The sequence below is a fragment of the Camelus ferus genome, chromosome 9 (genome assembly GCF_009834535.1).
Source record: "Camelus ferus isolate YT-003-E chromosome 9, BCGSAC_Cfer_1.0, whole genome shotgun sequence".
NCBI lineage: Eukaryota > Metazoa > Chordata > Mammalia > Artiodactyla > Camelidae > Camelus > Camelus ferus.
In genome coordinates, this window is record NC_045704.1 from 79,200,123 (window position 1) to 79,219,841 (window position 19,719).

The following is a 19,719-nucleotide window of genomic DNA, read 5'->3' on the forward strand; positions in this document are numbered from 1 at the left end:
TGCAGTTCTCTTCTCGCGGGATTTGTGAGCGGCCATCTTGCTTCTGGCCCTGACAGATTCTCCTGTCCGGGTCACTGGGACGCCGAGACCGCTGTGCGGCCGCTAGCTGACAATGCTGTCCCGGGTGGTACTTTCTGCCGCCGCCGCAGCAGGTGAGTGGTGTAGACCCTGGTCCGGGCTATCAGAGTGATTGCACACAGACGCGTCTAGGGTTACGTGCAGTGGGTGGGAGGAAAGGGGGTGAAGAAAGGCGCAGCTCGTCTTGGACCTGACTGGGGAGTGGTTAGCGCCGCTCCAAAGGTGAGTGTGGAGTCTCGGGGGATAGGAAAGAGGGACGCATCGCCTTAGTGATTGGGCTCCGCGGGAACCGAGGAAGGAGCAAACCAGATTTCACCTTGACCTTGCTGACCTGCGCCTTGTGTATTTGCAGCCCCCTCTCTGAAGAACGCAGCTCTCCTCGGTCCAGGGTAAGTGTGAGGGGTCTGTTGACTCCTTTTCGTCCTTGTTTTATCACCCATTTCACTTGTGGGTAATCTGCTCTTAGCTTTAGGTCAGTAGTACCTTTCTTTAGGTAATTTTGGAACGTTTAGAGCCTCAAACACTTGTGTTTCTGGAACTGCCTGGAACACTGCCCTATGATCTAATAACAAAGATTAAGCGAATAAGTGGTCTAACTAAAGTAGAAACTGGTTTTGGTGTCTTCTAATCCCCGCCCCCTCACTTGTGACCTTCAGCTGGACATAGCTGCCACGGCCCGAATTAGGGTCACTAGATTGCACACCCAAGAACAAGCTTTGTTAAATAAAACAACGAACCATGTTGTTTTTAGTCCGCCTCCCAGATTCCAACTTTTACTGCCAGATCAGAGAAGGTATTCATGGATTCAGTAAATATTTATCTTGCCACCCACATAACCAAAGGTACAAAAATGAGTAAGGTTAAGTACCTGCCTTCGTGGAACTCGTACACAGTCTATGAGAGGAGGCAGCTATAGGGCAGTAGTTTACAGTGAGGACCCCAAAGCTAGGACAGGGTACACCTGGCTCCTCCACTTACAAGCTGTTGCGACCTCAATTTCCCTATCTGCAAAATAGAGACAGCATACATTAGAGATTATGAGAAGAGACTTAATTCCTGTGAAAATAGTGCTCGGTACATAGTACAGTGTGAGAATTTGTTATAAATGTTATTTCATAAAACATGTCAGTTTTCTTTGGAATTTCTCTTTTTACTTCCAAATGTAGTCCTAATCTTGCAAAATTTGATAACTAGCCTATGGCTTAAAAAAGTGGCTTTAATTAATTAGTAATTTTTGTATATGCAGTAAATTGAGGCTATTATTGGCTGCTTTCAACATACCAGAGAAGAAAGATTCCATGCAGACAAGTAAATAATTGCAACACAAGTAGTAAATACATATACAAGATACAAGGAACATCCTTGCCTTTTCTTTTACATTCCGTGTCTAATACATCAGTAAGGCTCCTCCTCCAGATTGTATCCAGACTCTGACCACTTCTTCCACTGCTACTACTGGAGTTAGAACTGCCATCACCTTACACCTAAGCTTTTTCAGTATCTCTATATTCTTGTCCCATTACAGCCCATTCTCACAGTAGCCATAGGGATTATGACAGTTCTGCTCACCCCCTTCCCGCCGGAACCCTCCAGAGCTGCCCAACCCACTTGAAATAAAGTCCAAACTTAGCATAACCCAGAAGGTTCAACATGAATTGACCCCATTCTACCTCTTGATTTATCTCCTTCTGTTCTCTTTTTAGTTCATTCTCCAACCATACTGATCTTGCTATTCCTCTGAAAAATGCCAACTTTACTGTTGCCTCAGGATCTTTGTACTTGCTCTTCTCTCTTTTCCCCAGGTCACTGACTCAAATGTCATCTGACCTCCTACCAAAAAAAGCTTTCCTCCCACTCCATTGCTCCCTATCTCCTTCCCTCTCTCCATTTTTCTTCATGGAACTTAGAGCTGTCTGAAATTGTCTGTGGGCCTGTACACTCACACTTCCCACACCCCACTAGAATGTTGAAGGTTGGGACCTTGTCTGCTCATTGTTATACTCCCAGTGCCTAATATAAGTGGAAAAGTCAGTTAATGTTTTGTTGCGTGAATGAATGTTGGCCCAAGATTGGAGAGGCCTTTATAAGGATATACTTGAGATGTTCTGAAGCCTGACTGGTTTTGGCAGTCATTAAGTGAAAAGCATACCAGGCAGACAGAGCAGCATGAGGCATGTTTTTGTTGTTTTGTTTTTAAAAGCTGTAAGTAGTTCCATATGGCTGGGAGGCAGAACAAAAGAAGATGAGGATATAAAATTTGACAGGTACTGAACCATATATGCTGTAGTAAGTAGTTTGTTTTCTGTAGGCAGGATAGAGTCTGTTGAAGAGTTTTAAAGTCAAATTTACATTTTAAAACATTAAGAAAGCAGCATGGAGGAGGCTGGGTTTTAGGGGTACTTGAGGAGAAGCAGAGAAACCAGGTTTTGGGTTGTTAACTTGTTTAGGCAAGAGTAGATGAGGGCTTGAACTAAGTCAGCTGTTTAGGGAGAGGATTTGTGTCCGCCTAAAGCAAGTTCTTCAGTGCTGGTATTTAAATCAGTGGGTCTCAACCTGGGACAGTTTTGCCCTCCGAGGGACATTTGGCAATGCCCAGAGGCCTTTTTGGTTGTCACCACTGGGAAAGAGGGGGGACGTTCCTGGCATCTAGTGTATAAAGCCACAGGGGTACTGCTCATCACTCTGCAGTATACAGAACAGCCTTCCACAACGAAGAGTTGTCGTTAGTCCAAAGTGTCAGTGGCACTCGGGTTGAGAAACCCTGATTTAAAGGAAAGAATTTTGAACATGATTCTCAGATTTTAAAAGTTTGTGTGGTAGCTAATAATACCTTAATGTTCAGAAGACAAGCAATGAACCAGAATCAATGAAATGCTATAAACTTACATTGTGAGGATGTAAGAGATAGAGTGGGGAGGTGAGGGACAAAAACATACTGAAAATTTGAAGGAGACTAAGCTTGACAGCAGGTGTGAAAAAGGCTAAAGAATTTTATTTTATCAGAATCCTAATGAGACACCAGTGTGCTATAATATAACTGCTAAAAATGCAATCTTAGGCTATTTTAAGACAAGAATAGATCACAAATCCACAATAATAGTAATAGTTCTAGCCCGATAATGGCAATAACAAGTTCTCAGTACGTATTTGTAGAATGAAAGAATTCGTCAAGCTATTTTTATAGTATTGTGTTCAGTTCTGTATACTTCATTTTTATAAACAAAACTAGAAAGCTGCTGGTGGTGGACAATCAGGATTGTGAGAGAATTGAGATGTTTAACCTAGATAAATGAACATTATCTTACGTGGAAAAATAAAATGAGAACCAATGGATAGAGGTTTTAAGGATGTACATAGCAGTTCAATTCAAAAGATGAACGTAGTTAGAGTTACCCAACGTTGAAAACGCATGATTCACTTAGTGGTTGGTTAGTACTCCATCACAGAGAATATTCAGAAAGGTCAAAGTTCTTGCCACCAAGGAGTTCCCAACACAATGGGCATGTAATAGCTAACCACTTACACAGAACTTTACTATATGCTAAGCACCATTCTGTGTACTCTACATATATTAACTCAGTTAACCCTCACAGCAACAATCCAATAAGGTCATATCCTTTATTCCCACTTCACATAGAGAAATCAGAGGTTACAAAAGCATAAATCAAGATTTGAACCCAGATGATCTGGCTGCAGAGTTTGTGTTCTTACATATTTTAGTGCTAGTGGTAGTCATACAAAGTGCTAGACAGATGATCTGTGAGATTTACAAAAGGGATTCTAGTATTGGATAGAAGGTTACATACAGCTTTTAAGTCATTTCCATTTGTCACATAGCTAATTATTGGACCCTAACCTTCCTGTTCTTGGTCTGTTCTCTTTCCATTCAGACATTTGGAAACTGCCTTGATCCTCACCCCTATATGTTTTTTCTACAATTGTTCATACATTGTGTTCTTTTTAAAGAACAAGCTTTAAATTTGTGTAATTGCTACCTGCAGGGTGTTGCAGGCAACAAGGATCTTTCACACAGGGCAGCCAAGTCTTGCCCCTGTGCCACCTCTTCCTGAATATGGAGGAAAAGTTCGTTTTGGGCTGATCCCTGAGGAATTCTTCCAGTTCCTTTATCCTAAAACTGGTGTAACAGGTGAGCGTTTCCCAGTGTTGATAGTATGTTTGGATGGTATGGTTTATGTTAACTTAGTGGCCTCTTACCTCTTCCACATACCAGAAAAATCAAGTCAGCTGTTTTTAAAAGTAAAGTGTGGAAGTGATTCAATATAACAGTTGATTTGGTTGCTTTAACTTGTCTTTGGAATAAATTTGGGATTTTAACTTGAATTTATACTGTTGTCTCCATTTGTTGATAGACTAAATTTACTGAATGCCTGCTCTATGCCAGGCATTATTCTAGGCGTGTAGTGGTGATCTAAAGTGTCCTGGCATCATGGAGCTTACCTTCTATTCTAGGATAGACAATAAAGAAGTAAGTGTGTAATACACTTTCAGGTAATGATGGGAAGAGCTATGGATTAAAATAAAGCCAGGTAAGGCAATAGAGAATATTAAATTGTATATATAATTATGAGAAAAAGAATTCGACCATATTTATCAGTTTTTTTTTCCTTTTAAAAAGGCATAACCTGTTTTGAAACCTTTCATTTTTATAATGCAGTGTGCATTCACTTATGTTGTTTAATCCATGTAACAGTCTATGAAGATATTTTTATTACCTAGAAGAACTAGAAAACAAAGAATTGGCTGAGGTTAATCCTCTCTTTAATGACAATTGGACTTGAACCCAGGTTCTCCAGTTAAGTTTAGTGTTCTTTCTACTACACACCCCTGCCTTTCTTGCTATACCCAAATACTGCTATGACCATGGAACATTAGAAACCAAAATTTTTCTTTTGTTTTTGTTTTTGTTTTTTTAACTCTCCAGGGCGTGACCTAAAACAGCATTTCCCTAACTGAAACTGCAAGCAACATTAGTGTCCTCAGATCTCCATAGGTGATAAAAATGTTACATATGATAGATAGGTCTTTTTTGCAAATTCACATTTAAAATTTATACATTGAAGGCAGATTTTTTTTTTAAGTGAGCTGTTGAAACTTTGTATGGGAAACTCTGGGTAAAATATATTTGAGACTGTAACCCTTTTATTCTCATAATACAGCCTAACATCCTTTGGTATCAGTATTGCTCAGAAACATAAACTACTGACCTAAAGGTCTGCTTTGACCCTGCCTAGCATCTTGTGAGCCACAGAGAAAAATTCTAAAGAAATGTACATCATGGTTTGTGTCCTTTCAGAATTCATGGCCTGGTTAAAGAAAAAGATAGCTCTATTTGAAGCATTGTAATAAGGTGCTGCAGAAATTGAGAATCCTGTTATTTAGTTCTTTATGTACATACCATTTGTTGTATTTGTTTTGTTTGCCAGTGTCAGGTTTCTATTCAGTGAAAGCAGGCAAGAGTGGATAAATTTTCCGTGACCGATGTTCTCATTCAATAAGTAGTATGTTTTGTTGCACAAATCACTTTTTAAAGTAACCTGACATCTTTGTAAAATACTTCCTGTTAAGCAATTGTTCTAGACATTTTATATACATTATTTTTTAATTTCATCAACCCTATAAAGAAGGTACTGTTTCCCATTTTATAGATGAGGAAAGTAAGCTGGGAGAGCATCTGTATTGCTCAGTGTCTTATAAATTGCAGAGTCAGATTTCCGTGAGTCCAGATCCTTGTTCTTTCACCTCTATCATGCTGCCTCTCATCCAGTGTTCTGTCTTTGAATCTGATTATTTAAAATCATTATTAACTTTGCCTTCAAAGTTACTTCAGAGTGTCTCTCCATCTTCCCCTTTTAGACATAGCATATCGATCATAAAGTAACTCTTCTTTCTTTTAGGACCCTATGTGCTTGGAACTGGGCTTATCTTATATTTCCTGTCCAAAGAAATATATGTGATAACTCCAGAGACCTTCTCTGCCTTATCAACAATAGGGGTGCTTATCTATGTAGTTAAAAAATATGGTGCCTCTATTGGAAAATTTGCTGATAAACTCAATGAGGTAAGAACCATAAACCTTATTTCCCATTTTAGACTATAGTAGAAGTGTCAGAGCCATCAAGTGATGCTTTTGATGGGAATGTTAGGGGCAGGACATGTGGAAATGAAGCTACCTATAATGATCACAATTATTAGTATTAATGTTAATTAACTAACTGATAAATTTTTAAAAATCTACCAGACTCTCCAGCTTTTCCCTAGTTTTGTTCATTCAACAAGATATTGCATAGATATTATGGGCAACTCATTAAGGATTTGTGCAGTTCTCCATATGGGTGGGTGTATTCACAAATGAGGGCTATAACTTTGAGGAAGCATAAAATGAATCTGTTTTTATTATCCTTGGTGCTTTCACTGATCTGTGTTGTAAATGTCATAATTGCAGGAAAAAATTGCCCAACTAGAAGAGGTGAAACAGGCTTCCATCCAAAGCATTCAGGATGCGATTAATATGGAGAAGTCACAGCAGGCACTGGTTCAGAAACGCCATTACCTTTTTGATGTCCAGAGGGTAGGTTTCAGAACTTTCTAAGGGTATGAATTTACTCGTTTGTGTGCATTGAAAAATTTAGAATCCTATAGGGAATAGTTCAGTAGAATGAGCATATTTCATTTAGGAAAGAGATTTGGGTGGGTTGGCAATTACAGCAATTTAGACATTTAAGACCTGTCAATAATTAGAATAATTACTCTAAAACTAGGAAGGGTAGAAGTTGTAAAAAGAACACATTTTGGATCCACACAAAAGGAAAGCAGTCATTAAGTTATATTTGATTACAGGGAACTGTATTCAATTTCTTGTAATAACATAATGGAAAAGAATCTGAAAAGAAATATGTGTTGTGTATATGTATGTATATGTGTGTGTGTGTATAGGTATAACTGAATCGCTTTGCTGTACACCTGCAACTAACATTGTAAATCAACTACACTTCAGTAAAAAAATTTTTTAAAAAGTTATAACTGATTTTAAAAATGGTATTCACTGTGAAATACATGCTGTGATTTCATGCATGCTTGCTGTAAGAAAATCTGACTCCTTACACTCCAAATTCACAAAGCAGATTCACATGGCAATAGAGTTTTTTTACCATGGTCAAAGCATATATTAGATTGTAAAATATTTAGTTTCTAAAACAACTTTAGGAGCATGTTCAAGTATAGTTGTTACTTTGAGCCCAGTAATTTATGCCTATTTAGAGTGAGATGCCCTTATTTTGAAATTTTGTGTTGTAGAAGCATCTATGAAATGGGAAATGAGATGCTAATGTAAAGTAAGTATCTGAAATTCTAAGGGTCTGGGCCAGCGTTTCCTAGTGTAGTCTCAGTACCATGTGCATCAGGCTTCTTTGGTGCAGGTTTTTGACCCATTCCAAGATCTGTGGAATTAGAACATCTATTAGGAGCTACCAAAAATCTGTGTTTTTTAAAGCAGAACTACTGAAGATTCGTAAGCACATAAATGTTTTAAATCCTCAGAAAATTTTAAAACGTCTCTCCAAGCATACTTAAGTTACAACTGGAGACTGCTTCTTGCCTAATAGGTAATATGTATGGACAAACAAAATCCTATTTCTGAAGATGCAGCTTTTTTATAAGAATCAAATGATAATCATTAAAATTTTTATTTATGAAATATTTATTAGATTTGTTTTGAGTTCTTTCTGTTTAGAGACTCTGGTCAAGACAGGGTGGTGGGAATATAGCAGAGAACAAAACAAAGTCTGCCTTCATGGGGTCTACTCTTCTAGCCAGAGGCTGAGAGAAGGACAGAAAAAAAAAGCAGATGTGCATGTCATCTGGTGTGAAGTACATAGAGTCTAGTGAGCTTGTTAAAGGAAAGGAAAGGAGATTTTAGAAGGAAGGAGTTACTGTTTTTATTGGGCAGTCTAAAAAGGCCTCTAGTATGATATCTGAACAGAGACCTGAAGCAGTGATGGTGCAGGCTGTGCGGGTTTCTGAGGAAGCAGGATTCCAGGCAGAGGGAAGAAAAACTGCAAGGGCCCTAACCCTGGAAGCTTGCTTGGCATAGATAAGGGAAAGTAAGGAGCCAGTGTAGCTCACGTGGAGTGGGTGAGAAGGAGAGTAAGAGGAAGCACAGGGACTTTAAATAGCATGGTACACTGTGTGAGTAGGAAGTCAGATTAAGTATGAAAATGAATATATGTATGTGTATGCATGACTGGGGCATTGTGCTGTACACCAGAGATCGACACATTGTAACTGCCTGTACTTCAATTTAAAAAAAGAAAAAAGATTGGCACAACAGATGAGAGGGTCTAGATATAGGCCTAAAAACAAGGCAATTTAGATAGGTGGCCTTTTCAGCTTAGCGGTGGAAGGCCAAACAGGTATCTTTGTAGATGTAGAGTTCTTTTCCTATTTTTTGCCTTTACCAATACAAACTTCAGGTGAATTAAAGATCTTTAAATAAGAAATGCAACCATAAAAGTAGAAAAAGAACATGAAGAATAATACAGAATGCTTAGAGTGACAAGGTCTTTCCAGGAGACAACAAAATCCAGAAACTTATATGGTGACAGATGTTAACTAGACTTATTGTGGTGATCATTTCCTAGTATATACAAATATTGAATCATTATGTTGTATACCTGAAAATAGAATATTGTATGTCAGTTATACTTTAGTTTTTAAAAAATTCAGGAACTGTAAGAGGAAAAATTGTTAAGTTGATCTCATAAAAAATTTTGAACTTTACATGTAGAAATTACCATAAACAAGTTAAGTGACAAAGTTAAGTGACAGCCAAGGAAGGATACATGCATTACATGTGACACAAAAGGGTAGTTACCTTAGGATAGACCAACATCCCAGTAGAAAACTAGGCATAGGACAATGAACAATTTATAAAGATATAAGTAAGCTTAAATGGCTTTTAATATGTAAATTTTCTCCTTAAATAATGACAATTAAAATTGGTATTTTTTTCTGCTTATCAGACTAGCAGAGAGTAAAAATTTTATAAACACGACTGGTCAGGGTTTGGAGTAACAAGCATTTGTGTTGCTGGTGAGAGAATGAAGTGGTACGACTTTTCTGTGGAATTGACAGTGTTGATCACAATTTAAAATGGCTCTTTAAGACCGTGGGCTTTGTAATCTGACTCCTTGTATTCAGGTCTTGGCTTCAGGGTTTATTGACTCTACCCTTGGAAAATCCCATACCTTCTGCCTCAGTTTTCTCACTGTAAAATGGATACAATAATAGTGACTATCCCATGGTGTGATTTTAAGACTTAATTGAAATGACGCACAGTGTTTAGAATGTAGTAGGTACTCAACAGATATTAGCTGTTATTTGACCCAGCAAGTAGTCACACTTGAGTGCAGAGACATACAGTGTATGCAGCAGCATTACTTGTAGTTGAAAGAAGTGGAAGCAACCTAATCTATTAATAGAGCTTAGTTAAATAAATTATGGGTTATGGGACACCAAAATAGTAGAATCCAATTTAACTTCTAAAACTGAGGTGGGTCTACGTATCATAATTAGTAAAAGTGATGTTTTTCTGTGTATATATACATATTTTTTTTGTTTATTAAATATTTCTGGGAGGGAATATAAGAAATATAGGAAGATGGTAGCTTATGGGGGCTGAAAGAGACTTATTTTTTCTGTGTATACTTTTAAATATATTTTTACTACATGCTGTTAGGATTTTTTTTACCACACGTGTGTGTTACCTATTCATATTAAATGAATTTTGCACAAAATACAAGAAAGCGATGGGTATTCTAACTGGCAGAATCCTCAGAATGGAAGTGATCCTTTACCTGTACAGTTTTCATCATTTCTGAATTTTGCTTCAGAATAACATTGCAATGGCTTTGGAGCTTACTTACCGGGAACGGCTGCATAGAGTATACAGGGAGGTAAAGAATCGCCTGGACTATCACATCGCTGTGCAGAATATGTTGCGTCAAAAGGAACAAGAGCACATGATAAACTGGGTGGAGAAGCGCGTGGTACAGAGCATCTCTGCACAGCAGGTACGTGGTGTTTGGAAGCTTCTGGAATTGTACTGAGATCTCTGACAGGATAGGGGTGGCTGGCAAGGAGTCTTTAGCCTAGCGACTCTGGGGTCACCCTGGTTCATTTTTCCGGGTAGTGGGCACCTAGAAGGTGCTGCACAACTGCTGTGGTGGGTTTCCTCCTTCCTCGGGGTCTGGTTACCAAAGGGTCTGTCTCCTCATCGGTCAAAAAGTGTGGAAAGATTATTGAGAACACTGGTTGTGGCAGACGTGTGTTCAGGTTCCATCATTTGGGAAACATTAACCAGCATGTTTCATTTCTCTGTGAAACAGAGACTGGACATGTCTATTTCTGAGCTGGTTCTGTCTTCTAATTCCATGATTTCCGTTCTCTTTCCTCTCCCCAGCTGCTTAGTTCATTGGTCTTAAACAGAAATGTTTTCTATTATTTACCTAAATTTGATTTCCTTTTTAAAATTTATGTCCTTTATTTATTTACTTATGACTGAATTTCTTCTCTCTCAGATATGCAGTATGCTTAGGCGTTTCTGATCGCTTTCCACATGGCCGTGCAGGACCACGTTATGTTTGTTAGGCTGGTCTTTTTCCAGCAGCTCTCAGCTATAAAAGCTAGCAGCAGTGGCGCGTGTTTACAGGAGTATCTGGCCTCAACCTCTAGGCAGGTTTCACTCATAAAAGCTATGAGCCAGAAGACTTTAACTAATTTCCTGGATTTGTTTAAAATAGATTGCATCTCCCCTGTGTTAAATAATTCGATGATTTTTAGTAGTCTGTCATATTAAGCCTGTAATCCATTTTGAGATTCTGTGGGAACATCAACTTCTTATAGGAAGTACCCTTTAGAATTAAAGTATTTATACCCTTCCATGATTTGAAAAGGTCTAACCAGCTTTCTCTTTCCTTATCACAGGAAAAGGAGACAATTGCCAAGTGCATTGCAGATCTAAAGGTCCTTGCAAAGAAGGCTCAAGCACAGCCGGTTTTGTAAATGCGTCTGTCACAATTGAGACAGCTAGAAATAATTGACTAAATGGAAACTAGTCTGTGTGACAGAATCCTTCTGTATTGCCATCTACTGAAGTTACAATTTACCTTTCCTAAAAATGAAAGGTTTGAGTTTCATATAACGAGAGAATTAAAACAATCTATTGGCCAGTAATATGTTTCTCTTATCCTTCTTGCTCTGCATTTTGAGTTATTCCACGATCACTTTTGAATAAGCAATTTACTTTTAATAAAAATTTGACTAAATTGGACTGAAGATTATTCATAAAGTTATAATTTAAGTTTCTAATTAATTCAACCATCTTGCAATAAAGTGACCATTGAAACAAGGTTTTTCAATTGCATAATTTTCTGAAATATTTCAGTATTTTTGGGTAAAAATTAAAGATGTCATTGAACTGATAATCATGTTTATAAGACTGTTAGTGATAAGCTAGTTCTGGCTGATATGGGAAATTTAAAGCTTTCTAGTATTCTTTAGTATATTTTAAATAACTAAAGGAAATCTTATATATCAAGTTATATCATTGACTTTATTTTTATTTTAGTAATATGTCTACGGAAAATATGATGGACTCATTGTGTCATAAAATCACTCTTAAGAATCCAGCAGATAAATCAGAAAATTGTACTCTTTCATAGGTTTGTCTGCATGTAGTTTTCTCAGTTTTGCATACTTGTATAAGGATTTACTTGTACACATATGGACTTAAATAGGAAATATTTGAAAATATGTACCATATGGGTAATTGCTATTTTCAGTAACTTCTTGAGATTTTAATTATATAACAGTCATTTAGGTCAATATTTATTGATGGCTAATGTATTCATCTTCTATAGAAATCATATTGACCATATTATTAAGATGTTACTTAAGGGAGATTTTGATAGGTCCAACAGAGTTTTTTCCAAATTATTCACTAAACAAAGGATTGTTGTGCTAGGCACAGCCCTGTACTGGTCATACAGAAATAAAAGTTCCTACTTCAGGGGATAAAAAATCTACTGGAAAGGCAGTAAGAATATGTGATACAATTCAGACTAGCACAAGGTGCTTTGAGAGTGTTAAGATCTTATCAGCACCATGTTAGATGGCCTCGGTAGCCTCATTACCTGTGTGCATACCTGTGTCAGCATTCAGTGAGCGAAGCAGAACTACTGGGATGTATGTTTAGATGCAAGGGATCTGACTTTACACTGTCATGGGAGTTGGTTAAACAACCTCTTAATCTTTATTTCTGATGACGAGCTTGACATCCGTGGAGCAGGCAGTTAGGAAGGGAAGATGGACGTAAAGCGGGAGAGGGTAGGAACAAGTGGAAGTCACAAGCCCAGACTGAAACCCTTGTCAGTTTTTATTACCTCTGATCTTGGTGGAATGATGGACCTGTAAAGTACCAGGCCCTTCTTCACCCATCTGGTCCAGAAGTTAGAGAAGCTGAAGTATGATCCAGGGAAAGGTTGGGTAGTTGCAGGCCCGGCTACAGCTGGTGAGCCAGCCAATCAGCGACAACACGTGTGAGCCCCAGAGTAGTGGCTGCTCTGCATTTCCCCTGAAATTGCTCAAGAACCTCTTGTGGTTCATTCTAACGAGAGCATTCAGGGAGGTTCAGCCTAACCAAGCTGACGTATTGTGAACCACCACAACTATCCTATCCGTAAGTGTTAACCTGAATGAATAATACTTAAAAAGCAAAAGTTCTACTCCCAAGGTGTCAATGAAAGTATCCTGTATAACATGGAGAGAGCAGAAAGGTGACAGAAAATGATGTCTGAGCTGGCACTTGCAAGAGGAAATTAGCCTGAAGAGGGGACGTTAGAATGCAGGAAGATGAAACAGCATCTGTGACTGGAGGAGCCAGTGTAGGAGAGCTAACATTTTTTAAACTCTCAAGAAATTAGTTAAAAGTGAATTATAAATAGTAAGGAGTATATTAGGTCTCTATTTGCTGTTCTTAGATGTTGAGTCTTGTTCTGAGTGTCCAGAGGCCAGTGAGAGGTTTTAAGCAGAGGAATGATGACTAGATTTTTGTTTCAGAAAAATCACTAATAGCAGTAGAGGATGGTTTGGAGAGAGGCAAAGCTACTTGGGCTGTTGGGTCTTTGTAGCTAAAGGCATTGAAGACCTTAAAGGCTTAGGCAGTGTGGGTGGAAAGGAAGGAATTGATGAGAGCTATTAAACGCAACATTAGGACTTGATGTGGGGAGAGTATGGAAGAAAGGAAGATTCAAGTTGAGTCACAGATTTCTTGCTTGAGAGAAGAAAAGGGGACGTACTATTCACTGTGACTTGGAATACAGTAGGAACTGTGTTTCAGGAAAAAGAATAGGGCTAAGTGTAAGTCATGAAAGAACAATGTTTAAGGAACAGCAGAGAACAGTTTTCTGCAAAAGAGGGAATGGCTAGTCTCTGGAGGGGAACCAGCAGAGAGTAGTGGCGTAAAATCAGGAGAGTGGAGAGTTTCATGTAGGAATAGCCAATTTTCCGAGAAGATTAAGAGGACTTAAAATAAGTTGGAGGTCTTTGGTGGCCCTTCTCAGTAATTTTGGTTGAATGGCAGGGACAGAAGATAGATTACAGTGGTGTTAAAGGATTGAAAGGCAGTGAGGAAACAGGCCTAAGGTAGAATAACCAAGAACATTTCTCACCCCAGGAGATAGGGGATAGGAACTAGAGGGAGCCAAAGATTGGCTAAGGGGAGTCTGTTTTAAGATGAAAGAGGCTTGAACTAATAATAGCTGTAAAGAAAAACTGAAGGAAGAAGAGGATGAAAAGAATAGAGAGGGGTGATAGGTGTAGTAAAATCCATAAGTGGGAGGATGATACTCAGATGACAAGTGGAGGAATTAGCCTCAACAGAAGGGAAACTTCTTCCACTGAGTCTAGAAAGGTAAGGCTGGACATTGAAAGAATGGTTTCTCAGTGGAGGAACAGGATGTTCACTCAGGCATGAAAAGCACAGTATGTGTCAGGCACCTTGAAACTAGGGCTAGTAAGGCAACATACTGTCTGTCCCCATAGCTCTCAGCCTGGCAGCCTAGACATTGAACAGTGTATATTCCTAATGGTAAAACTGCAGGGTGATAGGGACATGCATAATAAGTGAACTTAATCCAGCATAGGAGCTTGAAAGGCCTTCTGGAACAAATTATATTTAAATTGATAATCTGAAGGATAGGGAGATAATAAAACGGGACATCTTGTGCAAAGACCCTGAGGTGAGAAAGCGTGGCACCTTAAAAAACAGAACTGGAGCATAGAGAGGGAAGGGGAGAATGGCAGGAGATGATGCTGGAGAAGTAGTTTATCCAGATTGTGCAGGTTTATGGCTTTCCTGGCCATATTAAAGAATTGTATGTTCTTTAAAAGAATGGGAAGCTAGTAAAAAGATTTGAGCAGAGGAAATTATAAATAATGTATTGAAATAGTAGTCAGCAAACTTTTTCTCTAAAGGGCCAGATAGTAATAGTTCAGACTTTGCAAGCCACATAATCTCTGTCGCATCTTCATCCTTATGTTCTGTTTTTTTTTTTTTTTTTTTTTTAACAACTCTGACCCCTGAAAGATAGTGGGAGACAATAAGAGTGGGCAGCAAGAGCAGGGAGGAAGCTATCAGAGTCTAGGTGGGAGCTGATGATGGCTTGAAAGAGAATGGTGATAACGAGAGAAGGAGATTTGGCATAGATTTTAGAGTTTGAGTTGACAAGCCTTGCTTATTAGGAGGAGAGCAGAGTGTAAAATTGGAAGAAGTGTGTAAATTGTCTCCCAGGTTTCTGGCTTCTGGTGTTACTGTTAATTGAGATAGAGATTAGATGAGAGGACGTAATTTCAAGGGAGAAAGTACTGCGTGTTTTCTTACTGAACAGAAGTATTGAATTCATATTAGTGAATATGAATTCAATACTGAATATTATTGAAAATATTGAATATGAGTGATGGCCATGTGGTAACGTGGGAAATGAGCTGAAGCTCTGGTAAAAGTTATAGCTAGAAACATAAATTAAAATATGAAAACAAATGTATGTATGTATATGCGTGACTGGGACTCTGCTGTACACCAGAAATTGACACATTGTAATTGTACTTCAATTAAAAAAAAAGAAACATAAATTAAGATATCAGGAGCACATAGATAGTAAGTTAGGTGTAGAGAATGGATGAAATAACCTAGTTAAATAGTATAGAGTGAGAAGAGAAGGTTGTCTCAGATTAGATGGAGATCGACCAGGTAAAGGAGCCTGAGGAGGAAGGGCCAGAGAGGTGGGAGGAAGACGAGGGGTGTGTCGCTTCAGCAGAGGAGGGCAGTTTGAGTTGGAAACTGACGCTAAGAGGTCAAGTAAGGTAAGGGCCAAGGTGTGCCCATTTGATTCAACTGGAAGGTCATTGCCGCTCTCAGTGGGAGCATTTTGTCCAGAAGTATGGCTATAAAGAGGAGGAGAAAAAGAAAGACAATGATCAAGGAGGATGTGTGAGTTAAAACAGAAGAGTTTGAGGGACTTTTTGTTTTTGTTTGGAAATAGGAGTGGCTTGAGCAGGTTTAAATGCTTTGGAAAAGAAAAGCAGCAAGGGAGAAGTCGATGTGAGAGAGTGAGAGGACAACTGATAGTGTAAGATTCCTGAGAAATATAAGATGACAAGATGCAGAGCACAGTTAGAAGTAAGGGTCTTTGATGGAAGGAGGGACCCTAGTATGTCTGCACACCTATCTGGATGTTTGAAAGTCATCTCGAACCTAAGTCCGAAACAGATCTCTTAATCTTCACTCCCAGCTTGCTCTCCCTAGTTTTCTCCACTTCAGATGCAGCACCATTCACCCAAGTTGCTCAACCCAAAATCTAGGAGTCAACCTTAGTTCCTTTCACTTTTCTATCTCAGCAAGTCCTGTCGTCTCTACTCTCAAAACTTGCCACAAATTGATAAATTCTGCCACTGCCTAATCCAAGCTGTTGTGTTCCACTTGGACTGCTATGATTATCCGTCATCATTCTTGCATCCCTTTTAACAATTCTCTGCAGCCAGATGAGGTTAATAAAATGTAAGTCAAATCATATTCCCCCACATAAAAAATTTTAATGCCCCATCACATTCAATTTCTACCATAGCTCACAAGATCCTGTGTGATCTGGTCCCCTGCAGTCTCTCTGATCCCACCTACTTCTCTCCTTGTTTATTCTGCTTTGGTGCTTCTTTCCTGGCTGTTTTTCAAACATCTAAACTTTTCCAGCTCACAACCTTTGCACAAGTTTAGAGCTTCCCAAACAGGTGGATGTGAATGGCCTATATTCAGGAAATACTATTCTCCTCAGTCCAGGGGACAGTCAGGCTAGCCATGCAGCTGCCAGAGCCCTCAGGCCAGTCAGTTCAGACTGAGAACACCATCATCTGAGGCTCCTCATAAGGCCACAGGATCCAAGCAGAGACTAACAGCATGCCCCACGGTCCCCAGAGTTAGGGAGCCAGTGAGTGACATCTGCACTCAAAGCAACACTGCAGTGTGCTGTGTGGGTAGCCAGGCCAGTGCTCTGTCACCTGGACGGTCCTGCAGCCACCAGCTGTAGAGCACACACTGCTCCTTTTGGACAAGGGCCTGTGGGTGTGCTGCAGGAGTTTGTTTTCCTGCGCCCAAGGAGCATGGTGCCACAACCCAGAGAGAAACCAGTCAGGTTCAAGAAGGCGGTAAGGAGAAGGAGATAACCCTGAGCAGGGTTCCTGGAGTCCAAATTACAGCCCCAAATCTCTACCTTCAAAATACCAGAAATTTATTTCTATGTGGCGGATGTGGTTCAGTACTGACAAACTGGCTGCAATAGTGACTGGTGGTGCAATCTCAAATTAGAGTTACCACAACTATTTTTTGAATGTATGGTATGAAAAAGTCCAATTGAAGTACTTTTGTATTAGCAAAAGAAATGGATTACATTTGACAATAAAAAAGGAAATGTTATTAGATTCTTTACTTTTGTTATAAACTTTATAATGACCATAAAAATAATTTTTAATCAATTGTAACTAATAAGAATCTGAAGATCATTCCAATCAAGTGGCCAATTACCTAATTCAGTGATTATTCTTAGCAGCACTCATGGTGGAATAACCAGGTATGCTTCCTAGAGTGCTGAAATATGAAGTAGACAATATGACCTTGATGTAATCTAGCCAAAAATATTTTGGTTGATCTACCAAGACGTAAGACATAAATTCTGGTTTTCAGGAAATGCAGGAAATAGAACAAGATAAATGATACCAGAGAAAGCGATTAAATTAGAGATTATGTTTCTATTTATTGGGTCATAAGTGTTTTTCATTAAAAATGTTCTGTTAGGTTCTTGTACATCTTTTGTAAGGTTTATTCTACAAACCATATATTCTTTATTAATATTGTAAAACATACCTGGCTTAAAATTAAATTTTCTGTTTGTTGTTGGAGTGAGAAATATAATTAAGATTTAAATTCCTAGAACCTTGTGGTTGGAGTTAAATGCAATTAAGATGCAAAATATTTTAACATTTGCTTCCAGTAATGCTAGACTAGGTAACTCAGACCAACTCTCTGACTGAAGAAATTTTTAACATCTGGGTGAAATACAAAACACATCTTAAAAATATTAAAGCACCTAGAGATAATAAGAAATCATCAGGCCAAGAACTGAGAGGCAGGGTGAGAACTAGTATCCTCTACCACACAAATCTAGACCTCTTCCGTGAGTCTCCAACCTGTGCATCCAAACTACACCCTCGGCATCTCTACTCCAACGTTCCACGGGCACCCTAAACTCAATGTGTCCGAAAGTAAACTCATTATATGGGCCCACTCCCTTCTATATTCTCACTGTTAATCCATGATCCAGGGCAGAATCCTGGGAGTTCTCCTGAGCTCCTCTCTCTCCCTTACCTTCCTCTCACAACCAGTGAAAGACCGGATTCATCACCTTCCTGTCCTCCCTCCTCTGCCCCAAGGCCAGTGCCTCTGATCACGTCTTCCCCGTTTCTCATCTGAAACTCTGCAAAGGACTCCCCGCCCACTCTCTGGCCCCTCACCAGTCCCTCCTACACTCCAGTGCCCAAACCAGAATGTGATGTTACGTGCTTCAGCAGTCTCTCCGTTGCCCTTACACTGAAGTCTATTTAGGGTCCTCCATCAGGTGGTCCTGCCCTTCCCCTGTGGCCTTTCCTCCTCCATTCCCCGCCCCCATCCACCCTCACTCCCTGTAGCACCAGCAATGCTGAAATACTTGAATTCCTCTGAACATGACAAAGCATGTCTTTGCTCACATGGTCCCTCTGCCCAGAGTACACTTCCTTCCTCAGTCTGCCTAGAAAATGTGATTCATCTTTCAAGATGCAATTGAAACAGCATCTCCTCTATGATGCTTTTCTAGACACCCACTCTGCCTCCTCATTGTTGTAGCCTGAGTCCTTTCTCTTTTGGGTCCCACTTCATCCTGTGTGCCTAACACAGTATCTGCAACATTTCATGACACTTACTTACTCCAGAACTTAGCAGCATGTTTGGGTCATGGTAGGTGCTCAGTAAATGTCTGATTAATTAATCTTCACTCTGAATCTTGAGCTGCTGCTCTCCTTCTCTGGCTCCTCTTCCTCCTTCAGCCCTTCGGCGATATCCCTGATCACAGCCCTTGACTTTTATCCTCCCTTGTATTTGCTACCGCTGTCCTAATCTCTCTCAAATTCAGTTACATCTCCATCTCTCTGCTGCTACCAGCCTAGTCCCAGCTACTGTTACCCCTCGACGGGATCGCCGTAATGATCTCTTGACCAGTCTTTTCATAGCTATTCCAGCTGCCTTCCAGTCTGTTCTCTCTCCCCCAGTTTTAGAGATTTTTTCAGAAAGCAATTCTGAGCACGTCGCCATTGTTTAGTACCTTCAGTGTAGGTAAGCCCAATTCTCTTGTCATAAAGACAAAAGCTCTGAGGGAGCTGGCCACTTCCTGGCTCTCAAATTCCACCCCCAGCCTGCTCCGCGTGCCCCCAACACCCCAGCACCTCCTCACACTCTTCCTAGCTCTTTCACACTAGCCTTTTTGTTTATTTGTTTTTGGGCTTCCTACTCTCCTTTCTGGCACAGGGTTTTGAATTTTAATGTTCTCTTCCATCTGATCATCCCCCCTCCCCGCCCCATCTTGACCTAGTGGAACTCCAGTCACAGTAGATTTGGGCTTGTTTTCCTCCAGGAAGCCTTCCCTGGTTCCCCGTGTCTTAGGCATACACAACCAGGGATCCTGCACGGAAGGCTGTCTTTTGCTCATCGTTTGGTCCTCAGAACTTGGAACTCAGTGCATGGCACATGGTAAATGTTCAATAAATGATTTTGGAGTGAATGAACAAATGAATTCTCTCAGCCACTGAGATTCAAACACTTGAAGTAACTGTTGACTCATTCCGCTGTTTCATGCCCTGTATCCTGGTCGCAAGTCTGATAACTTCCCATCTTATTTCACCTGGGGACTCCTCCCCATTCCCGATGCTCGCGCCCTTATTATTAGATACCTGAGATGTTGCCACGCTCCCCTAGCTTGCTTCCTC

The 19,719-nt window shown here is 39.7% G+C and overlaps 1 protein-coding gene across 1 annotated transcript; it reads left to right on the forward strand.

Moving 5' to 3' along the window:
• Positions 1–6: 6 nt before the first annotated feature.
• Positions 7–11,505, forward strand: ATP5PB (ATP synthase peripheral stalk-membrane subunit b). The gene is made up of 7 exons (XM_006196039.3): positions 7–152; positions 431–467; positions 4,080–4,225; positions 5,994–6,157; positions 6,542–6,667; positions 9,987–10,166; positions 11,080–11,505. Exons 1-7 carry the CDS (start codon positions 113–115, stop codon positions 11,155–11,157), a joined length of 771 nt encoding a protein of 256 aa, XP_006196101.2. The 5' UTR covers positions 7–112; the 3' UTR covers positions 11,158–11,505.
• Positions 11,506–19,719: the final 8,214 nt, after the last annotated feature.

Bases quoted from the DNA above. Each gene is read 5' to 3' on its own strand.
- ATP5PB (XM_006196039.3), top strand. From the start codon at position 113: ATGCTGTCCCGGGTGGTACTTTCTGCCGCCGCCGCAGCAG. The intron at 6,668-9,986 runs GTAGGTTTCAGA...ATTTTGCTTCAG, and splicing joins ACCTTTTTGATGTCCAGAGG to AATAACATTGCAATGGCTTT. The intron at 10,167-11,079 runs GTACGTGGTGTT...TCCTTATCACAG, and splicing joins AGAGCATCTCTGCACAGCAG to GAAAAGGAGACAATTGCCAA.